The sequence below is a fragment of the Pseudorasbora parva genome, chromosome 21 (genome assembly GCF_024679245.1).
Source record: "Pseudorasbora parva isolate DD20220531a chromosome 21, ASM2467924v1, whole genome shotgun sequence".
Lineage (NCBI taxonomy): Eukaryota > Metazoa > Chordata > Actinopteri > Cypriniformes > Gobionidae > Pseudorasbora > Pseudorasbora parva.
This window is the reverse complement of record NC_090192.1, coordinates 28,922,856-28,939,140: the sequence shown is the minus strand read 5'-3', so window position 1 is coordinate 28,939,140 and position 16,285 is coordinate 28,922,856. Positions and strand designations below refer to the sequence as shown.

General features: G+C 45.6%; 3 protein-coding genes across 4 annotated transcripts; all 3 read left to right on the top strand.

Annotated features, from left to right (window-relative positions):
- The first annotated feature begins 1,011 nt into the window (after window positions 1-1,011).
- On the top strand, window positions 1,012-5,964 carry LOC137055685 (uncharacterized). The gene is made up of 2 exons (XM_067429565.1): window positions 1,012-1,291; window positions 1,463-5,964. The coding sequence occupies exon 2, from the start codon at window positions 1,503-1,505 to the stop codon at window positions 5,802-5,804; it is 4,302 nt and encodes a 1,433-aa protein (XP_067285666.1). The 5' UTR covers window positions 1,012-1,291; window positions 1,463-1,502; the 3' UTR covers window positions 5,805-5,964.
- A 3,248-nt stretch (window positions 5,965-9,212) lies between these two features.
- Window positions 9,213-10,673, top strand: crygmxl2 (crystallin, gamma MX, like 2). Its single transcript, XM_067429366.1, has 3 exons — window positions 9,213-9,221; window positions 9,694-9,936; window positions 10,395-10,673. Exons 1-3 carry the CDS (start codon window positions 9,213-9,215, stop codon window positions 10,671-10,673), a joined length of 531 nt encoding a protein of 176 aa, XP_067285467.1.
- Window positions 10,674-11,336: 663 nt separating this feature from the next.
- Window positions 11,337-12,568, top strand: crygmx (crystallin, gamma MX). 2 transcript variants are annotated; one of them, XM_067429364.1, is made up of 3 exons: window positions 11,337-11,345; window positions 11,591-11,833; window positions 12,222-12,568. In XM_067429364.1, the coding sequence occupies exons 1-3, from the start codon at window positions 11,337-11,339 to the stop codon at window positions 12,495-12,497; spliced, it is 528 nt and encodes a 175-aa protein (XP_067285465.1). In that variant the 3' UTR covers window positions 12,498-12,568. The 2 variants fall into 2 exon arrangements, with proteins under 2 accessions (XP_067285465.1, XP_067285466.1); XM_067429365.1 differs by having other exon boundaries at window positions 11,337-11,360.
- Window positions 12,569-16,285: the final 3,717 nt, after the last annotated feature.

Genomic DNA, 16,285 nt, shown 5'->3' with positions numbered 1-16,285 from the left:
CTAATTGCATATTTGATGATGACACCAAAAAACAAAGCTATAAAGAACAACTTCTACCATATAGGGATTTCAAAAACCTGTGATGAACATTTGCTTTATCTGCAGTCTTGACACATTTCAAAATAGGTGTGCCGTGCTTATGTACAAAAGGAAGGAAATGTGAGAGGGAAATTTGACTCTTCAAAAGTTTTCAAATGTATTGATGTCAAGAACAATCAAATATGTTAAATGTTATAACTTAAAGGGATAGTTCACACAAAAATCTAAATTACCACTTAATTTACTCACCCCATCAAATGACATATTTCTTTCAGACGAATACAATAAGAGTTATATTAAAAATGTCCTGGCTAATCCAAGCTTTATAACAGCAGTGAATGGCAGCTCAACATTTTTTTGTGCATCCACCCATTATAAAAGCAATCCACATTGCTCCAGGGGGTTCATAAAGGCCTTCTATAGTGAATCAATGAGTTTGTGTGAGAAAAATATCCATATTTAACACGTTATAAAGTAAAATATCTACACTCAAAAAAAAAAATTACTTAATTACTTTACGTAATATTTTACTATTTATTTTTGTATATTTATTATTTGTAATATATTGTAATATAACTTGTTGAATTTACTTAAAACGCAGCGTCAAGTGGTGCCACACAACAATATTGAGTCATTTTTTGCAAATAACAGTTATATGAACAAAAAGTAAAGCTGACAAAATTTCTTTGAGTAAATACAGTCCATTTAGATTTGTCACTACATAATATTTATATGTGCAGTAGTGATGTCCGGTTCGCGAACGAATCATTCTTTTTAACCGGATTTTTTTAGTGAACCAGTTATACCAGTTCACCAAATCGGACTGAATTGTTCTAAACGGTTTGCGTCTCAAATCAGTGCTGATCCCACAGGTTACTATAGTTACTAACTTTCTGACATGAGTGACAGTCCCTCCGACAAGAAATTGAATATATATATATATATATATTGTGACAAGTCTCCCGAGCTCTCATCAGCGTCGCCCTGGCAATTGATGGAAAACACCTGCACACGATCAGCACGGGCCGGATCGTCACAGCTGCAGGCCATCAGGCCCGGGCTTAAAAGCCTCGACTCTGGGACACCAGTTGGAGCACGATCTCCATGCAGCACTACGCTAACCTGTCTCTCTCTCTCTCACCCAGACTGCAGCCTGTGACGCTCCGGCCACCTCGCCGCACCCACGTCACCGCTAGCACCAGGGCACCCGGAAGAAGGACATTCACAGCGCACCTGCACCTAAACACATCACGTCTGTCAAGTTTCACACTAATAAATCCACCCTCTGGGGGCTTTGCACCAATTCCATTGTTGCGTGATCCTTCACCCTGCCACACTGGTGGAGAATGCGGGCAAGAGCGTGAAGGATCACCAACCACCCCCTGAACACTGACATTGTTTTTTTTTTTTCTCACCCCCGCAGTCAACTGGATCGGAGAAAAAGGCGGCGCTCCTCCCCCATCATGGATGACCTGCTAAAATGCCTTACCGAAGTGAGTCTGCGGCAGCAACAGATCACCGAGCATCTGGCGGCTCGCCAGCAAAAAGTTGAAGAGGAAGTCGCCGCTCTCCGCCTTGCCCCTGCCCAGCACGTTCCGCTGCCTGATCCGCGCGTCCGCGCCACCCAGATACTGCCAAAGTTAACCGGCCATGACGACATCGAGCTGTTCTTGCAGCTATTTGAGACCACGGCGGTTCGGGAGAACTGGGACCGGAGCGAATGGGCGCGGCTGCTGGGACCCCTGTTGACCGGTGAGGCACAACAAGCATACTTTTCGTTACCCACTGAAAGGGCTGATAATTATGATGCATTAAAGAGAGAAATCCTCGGACGCCTCGGGCTGTCGTCCATCTCAGCAGCCCAATTGTTTCACGACTGGGAGTACAAGCCTCGTCGCCCAGCCCGCGCCCAGGCCGCTGAACTCTCCAGACTGTCCCGACACTGGCTGCTCGAAGGAACATCCACCGCGGGTCAGGTAGCGGAGCGTGTCACGATCGACCGTCTGCTCCGAGCTCTCCCACCGCCCACGAGGAGGGCGGTGGGAATGACGAATCCAACCTCCATCAGCGAGCTCGTCGAAGCCATCGAGTTGGCGGAGGCGGCGATGCACCGCGACCCTGGGGAGCGAGCGCCGTCTTTCCCCCGGAGGGTGGTCCAGGAGCGACGCGCGCCGGAAGGTACCCAGCGCGCAGTACACAGGCCTGCGGCTCCCGGCCCAATCGACGAGCCGATGCCCACGGAGGAACCGGTCCCACCGGTACGTACATGGTTGGCTGGCTGTGTCGTCCATCAAGAGCCGCCCCGCGGAGCCCCGCGGTCGGAGGTGAAACTAAATGGGCGGCCAGTTCTGGCCCTTCTCGACTCGGGGAGCTCGGTCAGTCTCGTCCAGGCCGCCATCCTACCGCCCCAGAGGAACTCCAAGACCCAACTTCCGATCACCTGTGTACACGGCGACACTCGTTATGTCCCGGCCCGCCGAGTGACGATCTCCGCTGGCCCGGGCACCTGGCCGCTGGAAGTGGGAATTGTGAAGGACCTTCCCGTGGCCGTACTCCTCGGACGGGACTGGCCGGGCTTTGAAGAACTGCTGCAGACCTCCGCCCAGCCAGCCAGCCAGGCCGGGAGCCGCCCCCGAGAGCGGCGCGGTCGGAGAAGGAGGACGACCCAGGCCGCTCTGTTGGCGTCGGACAGCGGGAGAGATGGTGAGTCCCCCTCCCAAACTCCTAATGTCTTCTTTGATGTATTCCAACAGGTCCAGGGAGGGGGCTCCTTCGCGAAGGCCCAGTTGGAGGATGACCGCCTCAAGAACTGCTGGACTCAGGTCCGGGCAGTCGATGGCCAGGACCATCATCCAGCGCCCCATCCTCTCCCGCATTTCATCGTTCGGAACGGCCTGTTGTACTGTGTCGCCCAGCGGAGGGGGGAGGTCAAAGAGCTCCTCGTGGTGCCGAGGACCAAGACAGAAATGATCATGGAACTCGCCCATGGCCATCCGATGGCCGGTCACCTGGGAGTCGCCAACACCATCCAGCGGATCCGGGACCGGTTCCACTGGCCAGGCTTGGATGGGGAAGTGAAGCGTTTCTGTCAGGCCTGTCCCACCTGCCAACGGACCGCACCACGAGCGCCTCCCCCCAGCCCGCTCATTCCGCTTCCCATCATCGGGGTACCTTTCGAGCGAATCGGAATGGACCTGGTGGGGCCGTTGCCTAAGTCTGCCCGGGGACACGAGCACATCCTGGTGATCGTCGACTACGCCACCCGGTATCCAGAGGCAGTTCCCCTGAGGAAGGCCACGGCCAAAAACATCGCCCACGAGCTGTTCCTCCTCTGCACCCGAGTCGGCATCCCAGCGGAGATACTGACGGACCAAGGGACCCCCTTTATGTCCCGGCTGATGGCCGACCTCTGCCGGCTGCTGCAGGTAAAGCAACTCCGCACCACGGTATACCACCCACAGACAGACGGCCTCGTAGAACGGTTTAATCAAACCTTGAAGCAGATGCTCCGGCGTGTGGCAGCGGAAGATAAGAGAGACTGGGACCTGATGCTCCCATACGTCCTGTTCGGCATCAGGGAAGTGCCCCAAGCATCCACGGGATTCACCCCATTCGAGTTGCTCTTTGGCCGTCAGCCGAGGGGTCTCCTGGACGTGGCCCGTGAGGCCTGGGAACAGCAGCAGCCGGCACCTCTCCGCTCCGCCATTGAACACGTGAGAGAGATGCGTGAGCGGATCGAGAAGGTCATGCCATTAGTCCGGGAACACCTCACCAAGGCGCAGCAGTCCCAACAACAGAGGTACGACCGGGCGGCCCAGCCACGAGAGTTTCAACCAGGGGATCGAGTCCTGGTGCTGGTCCCCACCTCCACGTGCAAGTTCCTCGCGACCTGGCAAGGTCCGTACACCGTCGTGGAACGAGTGGGGCCCGTCAACTATCGGCTGCGCCAGCCGGGTCGCCGGCGAGAAGAGCAGCTATATCACGTTAACCTGCTGAAGAGGTGGGTGGGGACCCGAGAACAGCTCGCCGCGTTGGCTTCCGTCGATCCCCTGGTTGTAGACGTCGGGGACCATCTGGCGGCCGCCCAGAAGACGGAGTTGAACCATCTGGTCCGTCAGTTCTCTGATGTGTTCTCCACCCGTCCCGGGCAGACCAACGTCATCCAGCACGACATCCGAACGCCACCAGGGGTCATCGTGAGGCAGCGGCCCTATCGGGTCCCAGAGGCTCGGAGACAGGCCATCGAGGATGAAATTTGTGAGATGCTCAAGTTAGGGGTAATCGAACCATCCCGCAGCGCCTGGTCCAGCCCAATCGTCATGGTACCGAAGCCGGATGGCACCCTCCGGTTCTGTAACGACGTCCGCCGGCTCAACGAGGTCTCGGAGTTCGATGGCTACCCGATGCCCCGTGTCGACGAGCTACTGGAACGTCTGGGGAGGGCCCGGTACATCACGACACTCGACCTCACCAAAGGATACTGGCAAGTCCCCCTCACGAACTCCGCTAAGGAGAAAACGGCGTTCTCTACTCCAAGTGGGCACTGGCAATACCGGACCCTCCCCTTCGGCCTCCACGGGGCACCGGCGACGTTCCAGAGGATGATGGACATCCTCCTGCGTCCTCACCAAGCCTACGCCGCCGCCTACCTCGACGACGTGGTCATCCACTCCGAGACCTGGCAGGACCACCTGGAGCGGCTCCGGAGGGTGCTCCTGGAACTCCGGCGGGCTGGGCTGACCGCCAACCCCCGGAAATGTCATCTGGCCCTCGCCGAGGCTCAGTACCTGGGGTTCCGGGTGGGTAGAGGGCTGATCCAGCCACAACAAAGAAAGGTCGACGCCATCCTGACAGCGCCCCGCCCGGAGACCAAGACCCAGGTACGAGCCTTTTTGGGGTTGGCGGGCTACTATCGCTGTTTTATCCCTAACTTCTCCTCCTTAGCATCTCCCCTGACAGACCTGACCAGGAAGGGGCAGCCGGAGAAGGTGAAGTGGGATGACGCGCTGGATAAGACCTTCCGGGCCATCAAGACCTCGCTGACCACGGAACCGGTCTTGAGGGCGCCCGACTTCAACTGCCCCTTCCTGCTGCAGACGGACGCCTCCGACACGGGCCTCGGAGCGGTCCTCTCCCAAGTCCAGGAGGGTGAGGAGCACCCCGTCACCTACATCAGCCGTAAGCTGACCCCAGCCGAAACCAGGTATGCGGCGGTGGAGAAGGAAGCCCTGGCCATTAAGTGGGCGGTCCTGGAGCTCCGCTACTACCTGCTGGGACGCCGCTTCACTCTGATGACGGATCACGCCCCGCTTCAGTGGATGGCCCGCGCTAAGGACACCAACGCCAGAGTGACGCGGTGGTTCCTGGCGCTCCAGGACTTCCACTTCACAGTGGAACATCGGGCCGGGACGGCCAATTCCAACGCCGACGGACTCTCCAGGCTGTGGTCAGCTTACGCAGGTCTGTCAGGGCGCACTCCCCGCCCACCCCTATGTTCCCCAACGTATGCCACTAACTGTCATTACAGGACCAGCGCGACGCTTAGGGGGGGGGAGTGTGACAAGTCTCCCGAGCTCTCATCAGCGTCGCCCTGGCAATTGATGGAAAACACCTGCACACGATCAGCACGGGCCGGATCGTCACAGCTGCAGGCCATCAGGCCCGGGCTTAAAAGCCTCGACTCTGGGACACCAGTTGGAGCACGATCTCCATGCAGCACTACGCTAACCTGTCTCTCTCTCTCTCACCCAGACTGCAGCCTGTGACGCTCCGGCCACCTCGCCGCACCCACGTCACCGCTAGCACCAGGGCACCCGGAAGAAGGACATTCACAGCGCACCTGCACCTAAACACATCACGTCTGTCAAGTTTCACACTAATAAATCCACCCTCTGGGGGCTTTGCACCAATTCCATTGTTGCGTGATCCTTCACCCTGCCACAATATATATATATATATATATATATATATATATATATATATATATATATATATATATATATATATATATATATATATATATATATTGAAGAAACTAATATCTTGAGGTATATGTTGTAACTCCAACCGTTCACATGTTTTGCTCAGAGAACTGCTGAGAACATGAGCAGCTGATACTGAGCATGCGTGTGTAACTGAACGTACAACGGTTCTCGGATCAGCAGTACAGAATCGAAAACCGTTTCTTTCGTACACGTTCAATACTGAGAACCGACGAGCCGATGATCTGAGCATGCGTGTTTTTTGTTCAGAGGAACGAGATGCAGGTTTCAAGTGTATAAAACTAATCACGTTTGGAAACATCTCATAAAGCCGTCTTATCACTGTAGCCTATTTTAAAGTTTGCAAACACAATGGACTGTAAAATGGTCAAACTAAACATTTATTTGTTTTATCAATAATGCATGATATTTTTAGTAACAGCTTTTTTCTTATTTAATTTCTAAGTCGATACACATTTTAAAATGTAATCAAAACATGTTCGATATCTGACTACATATCAGCTTGAAGTGCAGTTCGCAGCTCAGCATTATTGCCTACTGCTACAGTGGTTCTCGCTTCTCGGGTCACCAGTACAGAATCGAGAACCAATTCTATCGGACACGTTCGATCTTTCGGACATGTTCGATTCTGTGAACCGGTGAGTAGAGATACTGAGTGTGATAGCATCTTCTTGAACCGAACTGTTTCTCTCAGAAAACTGATGCTGATGATATGAGCACGGGTGAACCGAGGATTTGTGTAAGTTTATGTTATGTCAATGTAAGTTTATTTAATCTGTGTAAAACATTGCGCGACAGTGGCTGTATTGAATGCTTTTGCAAAACATAAATGAAAAAACGTATCCAAGATGATGATGATAAATGACAATAATAATTATTACTATACTAAGTTATATAAATCTGTATTTAAACTGTATTTAAACTGGGTCATAGTAGAAATGTGAAATTATTTTTGAATTTGGTGCGTTCTAGACTGAAAAAAGACAGAAAATGTATTTTTGTCTCATGGGGATGAAAGACAACAATTCCCAGAATGCTTCACTGCCCTACGAGGCCACTCCCAAAGCCACCGCTACTTAATCACTGTGACTGAGATGGAGAACAGAAACTACAATTAAATACTGAACATGTTTGTTCAATATAATGAGTGAGTCACCATGCGCGTGTCACAGCACTGAGCACTAACTGCAGGAGTCAGATTACATTCATCGTGATGAATGAGCTAATGAGCTCTCGTGATGAGAGCTGAGGTAATCGCGATCACACTCGCGGCATACATTCACAACGCGTGTTCAGTCTGGTGCGTTTTCAGTTCATGCGTCGGAAGCGTAACTTTCATACAAAATAATTTGAGAAGTTAAAACAATTATATTGCTCAGCATAGCTCCGTTTCCATGAATGCCTGCAGCTGCGGGCTGAGCTGTGAGTGCGTGAGTGTTAAATATGAATATTTTTATTATACAAATAAAAGTAATCTATACAGCTCCGGGGGGGGGGGGGGGGGGGGGGGGGTCGATGTTTGATGTGATCGATGTTTGATGTGTACTTTTATATAAATGTTCTATTCACTGGCAATTATTAAACTTGGATTAGCCAGGACATTTTTTTAATATAACTCTGATTGTATTTGTCCGAAAGAAGAATATCATATACACCTAGGATGGCTTGAGGGAAAGTAAATTATGGATTAATTTTCATTTTTGGGTGAACTATCCCATTAAATACTTTGCCAAATTAAATAATTGGCTTTCATATAATAATACAAATTGTTTCAATATTTAAAAAATAAATAAATAATATCTTAAGCCTTATTCTGACAGGATTAATTTTACATGGAGAGGTGGAGTAAAGTAATTATTACCAGAGTTTCTTAGTGATTTTAGTCCCATCTGAATGTGCCATCTCAGTAATCATTCGGGACAATGTCTGTAAAGATTTCAGCAACTTTTACCGTCTGTAAATACTTCAGAGAAAATGTAATGATAATGCTGTGTGAATAGACCAGCTGAAAATATGTTGTAAATATTCCATCATTTCCTGAATAAAATTAGGTTTCCACGTTTTTTCAAGTATGGAGGTGTTTGAAGAAGCATTCAGTTGCATTTAGATGGTAGGATAAGTCTTTGGCAAACCTCAAGTGTCTTCTGAATACCATTCAGATCAAATGAAGGTTGAAAGCAATTGTTAGAGAGGCACGAAACCGCTTTTAGCTATAAGTGCCTATATTGCATGTGCAAATTCCAATTGGAAATGAGCATACCTATGCCCTACTTACTCCAAAGGGTAGAAAATGATCATAAATGATTCAATTACTTCCTTAAAGTGACCATTGTATGCTCCTTTCGCTAATGGACCTGTGAAAGGGACCTTCATGATGGGATTCAGTTGTGCTCTTTCGTTTGGAACGCTCCTACAAAGGGAATCCCCTTCCCGAAGTGCACTCCAAGGGCAAAAAAAAATGCTGTTTGGAAGTTGCCCCATATATATATATAGGTTAACATAATGCACACATGACGACAGGGAGGTACGTAAATCGATTTACCCCCTCCCACTTGAGATTTCTTCTCCTGTGAATTGGCCATGAATATTACAGATGGCCTGTGGTAACGTGACATTACTCCGCCTACCCTTGTAAAACTAATTCCAAATAGGGCTTTAGGTGAACGTTCATTTTTAAATCCACAAAACCTTCTCAAACCTAGCAGCTGCTGTGTATCTCCCTTTGAAAACTCCCCGTTTAAGGGGTCACCTAAAGGGAACTTTGATTTACATTAAATTAAACTTGTGGACTAGTAAAATTGTTTACATGCCCTTTTTACTACACATTGTGCCATATACAGAAAGGCCTGTTATAGTACCTCCTGATTCTTTTGTGACCCGTTGTGAAAAGAACACATCACAAGGTCATGGGTGAACAAGGCTTGGTGTGCTGGTAAGGCATGAGGTGAGGGGAATTTGAATAGGTAAATTCTAGCATTGGGGAATAATGGGAGTGTGGCTTTAGTTGTTTTTAGAGAAATGAATAATGGGAAAGGTCTGTGACGTTTTCAAAGATAAACTCTAGGCTCTGTGACGTACCTCTGGCAGCAGCATGTATACATCTCTAGAAGAGTATAAAAGGTCCACTAGGACCTCTATGGCAGTACGGCGCGGACATCCTGCTCTGCAACCATGGGAAAGGTAGGCGCTTATAGTCGCACCTTCTAGTTAGAGCGACTCTGGATGTTTAAAATTGGTTACATGCCACAACTGGGGAATGTGTGCTGGACATTAGACAGAAATGACATGATGATCATACATTCTTAAACTAGATAGAAGAAAGCAGAATAAGACTCCACAAGAGCATTATTATGGTCTAGAATAAGAACTCTATCCAACATACAATTTTACATTAATTTATATATTACATATTGATGGAATTCCTAGCTCATTGTTTCTCGTGACTTGACTATAAACCATAACACAGCATGTTATTTTCACTCACAGCTCCAAAAAATAAGATAATATATAGGCCCATAAAATGTGTAAAGTAGAGACTGGACAAAATGAATCAGGATATTCCTTCAAACACATAACATACACATAACTTAATTTTTTTTAACATCCTTTCTACCTGCTGTGCCTTTTGAAATCACTGTCTTTCTGTCGTCAGATCATCTTTTACGAAGGCAGCAACTTCCAGGGGCGTTCCTATGAGTGCTCCTCTGACTGCTATGACACCTACAGGCACTTCAACTGCTGCAACTCCATCCGGGTCATGGGGGGTCATTGGGTGGCCTATGAGAAGCCTAACTATATGGGGTATCAGTACGTCCTGGGCCGTGGGGAGTATCCTGACTTTCACCACTGGATGGGCTTCAACAATTGTATCAGATCTTGTCAGATGTTCCCCCCAGTAAGTCAATCAAACTGATGGGTTTTATTTCAAACAGTTAGACACCTTTAAAAAAAGCAACGTCAATCAACCAGCCCTTTGATGTAATTCATATATGCAGGGAAAAAACAGGTTCACAGGTCCACCAGGAGATCTAGTTATTTGAAATGGAGCAAGACACACTCCAATGACTGCACAGCTCATCATAATTCCATTCATCTCTGTTTTTGGCAGTGGAAGAATCATGACACTGTCACTAGAGTTTGTTCGACAAAAATGACTAAACGTCTACTTGAAAATCTTTGAAACAGCAGTACAGCAGGAAGTCATGTTCAAAGGCTCAGTCTCAACAGCGACATGAAGAATTCAGAGTTTTGCCTCCCTAACGTTCTGACAACTGGTCTTTCAAACGTGTCTGCATTGCCCTGATTATTGATTCCTCTAAAGCCTAACCGCTGGTTTTTCTCCCCACACAACAGTACAGAGGAGCCTACCGCATGAGAATCTACAACAGGCCTGAAATGTACGGAAACATGATGGAGTTCACAGACGACTGCCCCAATGTCTATGACCGTTTTGGCCACCACGGCATCTACTCCTGTAACTGTATGGAGGGCTTCTGGACCTTTTACGAGCACCCCAACTACAGAGGCCGTCAGTATTTCCTGCGACCCGGAGAGTACAGAGCATGCATGGACTGGGGTTGCATGAATCCCATGATTGGCTCCTTTAGGAGAATGAGGAGCAGTTTAATGTAAAAGCTGTCTTTTTTTATTAAATACATTAAAATGAAATAAAAAAGTTATTGTATGCTGCCTTTTTTCAGCGCACTTTGAATTACTCTAGCGAAGGAAAGAGAAAGATTGTTCAGCTTGCCTTTTCTCTTTCGAATGATGATCCACTGATCTGCTGCCCAAGACACATCAAAATAAAGACTGAATATTTTTTTTTAACAAATCTAACATGGTTGAAGAATTTATTTTAATCTCATACCAACAAATCATAAAATAAACTGATTTAAAAAAAAAATCTTTGTGCCCATCTAAGGGGACCATTTAAATTAAATCTTGTTTAAATCAGTTAATCAGTTAAATCAGTTAAATCAGTTTCATATGACCATTTTATTCTCATTCATGTGTCCTGCTAGTTCATGACATTTACATATAAAGCCCTCAAGCAACTAAAAGCAGAGTTTGCAACTTTTTTGTCAAGCACTGAAAAGTGCAGTGGTGAGAAAGCACAAAGCTTGCAAAGATACAAAGGGGGCGCATGCTGGCAAATCTACAGTCACATCCACTCTATAGAACACATTGTGCTGACTAGACTTTTTTGAGAGTCACACACAAAGCCCTGATCCATGCTGGGTCTATAAAGAGGTCCTGACCTCAGAAATGGTTTGGTCCACTTGGAAAACAGTCACAATGGGCAAGGTAAGTGAGCAAATGGTGTCTCTGCTGTGTTCAGTTAATATGTTTGGGATTAAATCTGACTTTTTTGCAATACAGAGGACAAAAATGTAAACTGACAGACCACAAAAAAATCACTTTGAAAATACTGTATATTGGAAAGAACATTTCAGCTTTTCTATATCAAATATATAAATCTAATAATATACTCAAGAAACAGTGTGCACCTGTAATCCTGTATTACATCCTTTCATTATAACATCCAACAGATTACTTTCTTTGAAGACAAAAGCTTCCAGGGCCGTCACTATGAGTGCACTGGAGACTGCGCTGACATGCATTCCCACTTTTCTCGCTGCAACTCCATCCGAGTAGATGGTGGATGCTGGGTGGCCTACGAGAAGCCCAACTATGGTGGATATCAGTACATGCTGTTCAAGGGGGAATACCCTGACTTTAAGCACTGGGCTGGATTCAATGACTGCATTCGTTCCTGCCGCATGGTTCCTCCCGTGAGTCTTTGCTGAACAATCAGCATTAATAGAAAACTACTTTTCTATTTGTATCAAAATGTTAGCGTTTAGGCTATGTTGTGAGAAAATAGCTCACCAAAAATAATTGTTGAATTTTTATATTTTCATATGTTTACTCTGTTTATATCATGTTAATAGTAAAACATGCTGTATATAAAAATCAGGTTTCCCAAAGAGTCAATCCACCTGCCATTGGTCTGTCAAACTGAATACACCCTGCCCTAAACTCAAGCTATTGGTTAATCCAATGTTGACATGATCAATCAGAGCAAGGCGTTACATTTTTGGAGGGAATTAAGTTATAAATGCATAAACAGAATAGTATATATAGCATAAAATAATACAACACTGGTTATTTCTTCTTCAGTACACTGGAAACTACAGGATGAAGATCTTTGAGCGCTCTGATTTCGGCGGTCAGGCAATGGAGCTGAATGAAGATTGTCCTAATCTGCGTCAGCGATTCCACAACGGAGACATCTCCTCAGCCAATGTCATGGAGGGCTACTGGATCCTCCATGAGCACCCCAACTACACTGGCCGACAATTCTTCCTGCGTCCTGGTGAATACAGGAGGCACGTCGAGTGGGGCAGTCCAAGTCCTACCATGGGCTCCCTGCGACGTGTGACTGACATCAACTGAAGATCCAAATCACGCAACCAAATCTCCCAATGTGTCAACAGCACTGCCTGTCCATGCAGCGACTATGTCTAACCTTTAATCACCTCGAGGTGGCCGTGCTGAATGTATTTGTGATGCTTGCTGTAATCCGGCACAAGTGCCGTTTAGCCTAGATTAAGTAGGGCTATCTGTCTCCTTTAGCACTGTTGACTGAGCAAACTGTGTATTTTATCAGCACCCTTCCCTTACCAACTACAACTGAAAATAAAGAAAAATGTATTAAAATTAATCAAATGACATTTGTGTAGTCTGAAATGCAATGCAGAGTGAAAACATGTCAAAACACTGACGCATTAGTATCAAGGGATCTGCAGGTTTCACAAATTTAAGACCTTAAAACCATTATAAATTAAATTTAAGACCTGTATCACGCAATAAAAAAACGTACAAAGGATATGCAGAATTATAAAATTGAACAAAAAATGTATAAACTTGCTCTTCCTCATAGCTCAATCCCAGCAGGATTTCACATACAGTATTGTTCAAAATAATAGCAGTAGGCTACAATGTGACTAACCAGAATAATCAAGGTTTTTAGTATATTTGTTATTGCTACGTGGCAAACAAGTTACCAGTAGGTTCAGTAGATTGTCAGAAAACAAACAAGACCCAGCATTCATGATATGCACGCTCTTAAGGCTGTGCAATTGGGCAATTAGTTGAAAGGGGTGTGTTCAAAAAAATAGCAGTGTGGCATTCAATCACTGAGGTCATCAATTTTGTGAAGAAACAGGTGTGAATCAGGTGGCCCCTATTTAAGGATGAAGCCAACACTTGTTGAACATGCATTTGAAAGCTGAGGAAAATGGGTCGTTCAAGACATTGTTCAGAAGAACAGCGTACTTTGATTAAAAAGTTGATTAGAGAGGGGAAAACCTATAAAGAGGTGCAAAAAATGATAGGCTGTTCAGCTAAAATGATCTCCAATGCCTTAAAACGGAGAGCAAAACCAGAGAGACGTGGAAGAAAACAGAAGACAACCATCAAAATGGATAGAAGAATAACCAGAATGGCAAAGGCTCAGCCAATGATCACCTCCAGGATGATCAAAGACAGTCTGGAGTTACCTGTAAGTACTGTGACAGTTAGAAGACGTCTGTGTGAAGCTAATCTATTTTCAAGAATCCCCCGCAAAGTCCCTCTGTTAAAAAAAAGGCATGTGCAGAAGAGGTTACAATTTGCCAAAGAACACATCAACTGGCCTAAAGAGAAATGGAGGAACATTTTGTGGACTGATGAGAGTAAAATTGTTCTTTTTGGGTCCAAGGGCCACAGGCAGTTTGTGAGACGACCCCTGGTAACTTGTTTGCCACGTAGCAATAAAAAATATGCTAAAAACCTTGATTATTCTGGTTAGTCACATTGTACTGCTATTATTTTGAACAATACTGTATATATAAAGGTGCATGTTGATATAGTATATATAGTGATTTGTGTGAGATCAAAATTACTGATTTTGTTGTGGTCATTTCCAGATGGTGATGTATTTATTTTTCCTCCATAATTAGGATGCCATATTTACCATATCATTATGTTAGATTTTTTTTGCCCGTTTGCATTTTTTGTGTTTTACTACTTACACAATTAAGTATATATAATTATATTATTGATATATAGTGTAGAGTAAAAAAATGCTGACCACAGTTAAGATTTTAATAAATAAATCTCCCTCAGTTTTAATAAATTGTTCACCTGTTTGGGACGTGTTTATCAGGTTTTGACAATAAAGGATAGTTTAAATATGGACATAAGCATAATAATGTGTGTATTTGATAATTCGAAGACAATTAGCTTAGAACATTTACTCAAACGAGCGATGACAGGCAGCAAACCCGTGCACAGAATCTCCAGCCAGTCTGAAATCGGTCTGTGTGTCAGTAGCAAATTGAGTTTGGGGTTTATATTGATTTTAGTATTAATTTTTTTTTAGTATTATTATTTGGCCATTATGCGATATGGCAGGTGAGAATGCGAAACCTTTTATGCGTCTGTGGTAGAATCCAAATGATTTGCACCAATAACACGAAAGCTGATGATCTCATGGTAACGCGTATCAATTATAGTACGAGTGTGAAATCTTGTGGAATGGATATGCCAACATTAGTTTTGGTGTGCAAATGCTACGCAGTTTTTTTCGCGTGCATATGATACGCACCCTATGGCGTGCATATGACACGCTCTTGGGTAGGATTAGGCCGTGTGTCCACCAAAGCATTTTTAGCCAGTTGAAAACGCTAGGCGCTCTGCTGAAAACGCCTCTCTGTGAGCGCTTGAGAGCGTTTTGGCAGGCAGTTTTTTTCCTCATTTGAGACTCTTTGCTTGTTGTTGTGATACGGAAAATCCGCGGAAGTCTTTCTCATTTCACAGATAGTTTGTTCCTGTATTGATTCTATATAAAATTGCAGATACAATGTAAAATATTTGCTCTGTCTCTTGTTTCAAATATTTTTTTTTCCGTTATTATTGCTTGTTGTCATCTGATGACGACACGTAGAATGTGGCGGTTGGTCTGTGTTGGTCTGTCCCGCCCCTCCTCCACTGTGATTGGACGGCTGGGTGAAGAGTGACAGTGATGAGCGCTGCGTTTTACTCAAAGTTGAACATTCTTCAACTCTTGGCGACCAGTAAAAAATGCTGAGGGCTCAGCACATGAGCGTAAAATACTCGCTCAGCGCCTCGGTGCGCTCCAGGCTTTCTAAAAACGCGGCGCTCTCATTGAAAACAATTGAAAACGGCAGGCAGCAGCGTGAAAAAACGCTCTGGTGGACACACGGCCTTAGGGTGGTGGGGTGGGGGGTTCGTACGTATAATGCCATAAAGTGCGTATCAAATGCACGCGTAAAAAACACGTACCATATGCACGCCAAAACAAATTTTGCCATATACATTCAACGAGATTGCACATTCATACTATTTAAAGGCATTTTCGTGAGCACTGGCTCACAATATAAAGCCCCGTCCACACGGAGACGCATTTAGGTGTATACGTATAACATTTTTACCGTATCAGCGTTTCGTCCACACGGATCCGGCGTTTTAGAAGCAAGCATCCGATATTTTTCGAAACCGGGTCCCAAAGCGGATAAATCTGAAAATGATCGTCTTCCGTCTTCGTGTGTGCAGCGAATCCTAATATTTTCTGAAACGGTGATGTCATCACACTACGTCCAGCACGATGAAAGAGGTAAGGGATACAACTACGGGCACTGGGCATGCGCACATCAATATCGCGTCATTTAATTAACGTATCTGCATACCTGTAAGGTATGCAGATATTTATGAGATTTTGCCTCACCTCCGACCACTGCTATACCCCTGCCTAGCCACAACTCTTCTTCTCCGTTTTTAGTGTATTTCTGTGGCAGAATTACAGTGCCACACACTGGCCTGGCATGCAAACTACATCGTTTTAGTCCGTTTTTGTAATCTCGTGTGGACGCAGATATTTCTTGAAACGAGGAAAAAAAAAGATCGGATTGGGAAAGCACTGGCTTCATGTGGACAGGGCCTAAGATGCATGTTGGTCTCATTTATAATTGTAATATAGCGAACTATAGTTGGATTAGCAAAAGAAAGAAACACCCTGAAATAAACACACACTAAAGCGCTGCAGGAACATTTCAATGAGCAATAGAAAAAGCTTTGCTTGGACGCAGGAAATTAAGACCTGTTTAAAATTATTTAAGACCTAGAACTCAATATACTGCAGTGAAATTTAGACTTTTTAAGGCCTAAAATTTTCTTTTTAA

Bases quoted from the DNA above. Each gene is read 5' to 3' on its own strand.
- LOC137055685 (XM_067429565.1), top strand. From the start codon at position 1,503: ATGGATGACCTGCTAAAATGCCTTACCGAAGTGAGTCTGCGGCAGCAA.
- crygmxl2 (XM_067429366.1), top strand. The intron at 9,937-10,394 runs GTAAGTCAATCA...CCCACACAACAG, and splicing joins CTTGTCAGATGTTCCCCCCA to TACAGAGGAGCCTACCGCAT.
- crygmx (XM_067429365.1), top strand. From the start codon at position 11,337: ATGGGCAAGGTAAGTGAGCAAATG. The intron at 11,361-11,590 runs GTGTCTCTGCTG...AACATCCAACAG, and splicing joins GCAAGGTAAGTGAGCAAATG to ATTACTTTCTTTGAAGACAA. The intron at 11,834-12,221 runs GTGAGTCTTTGC...TTTCTTCTTCAG, and splicing joins CCTGCCGCATGGTTCCTCCC to TACACTGGAAACTACAGGAT.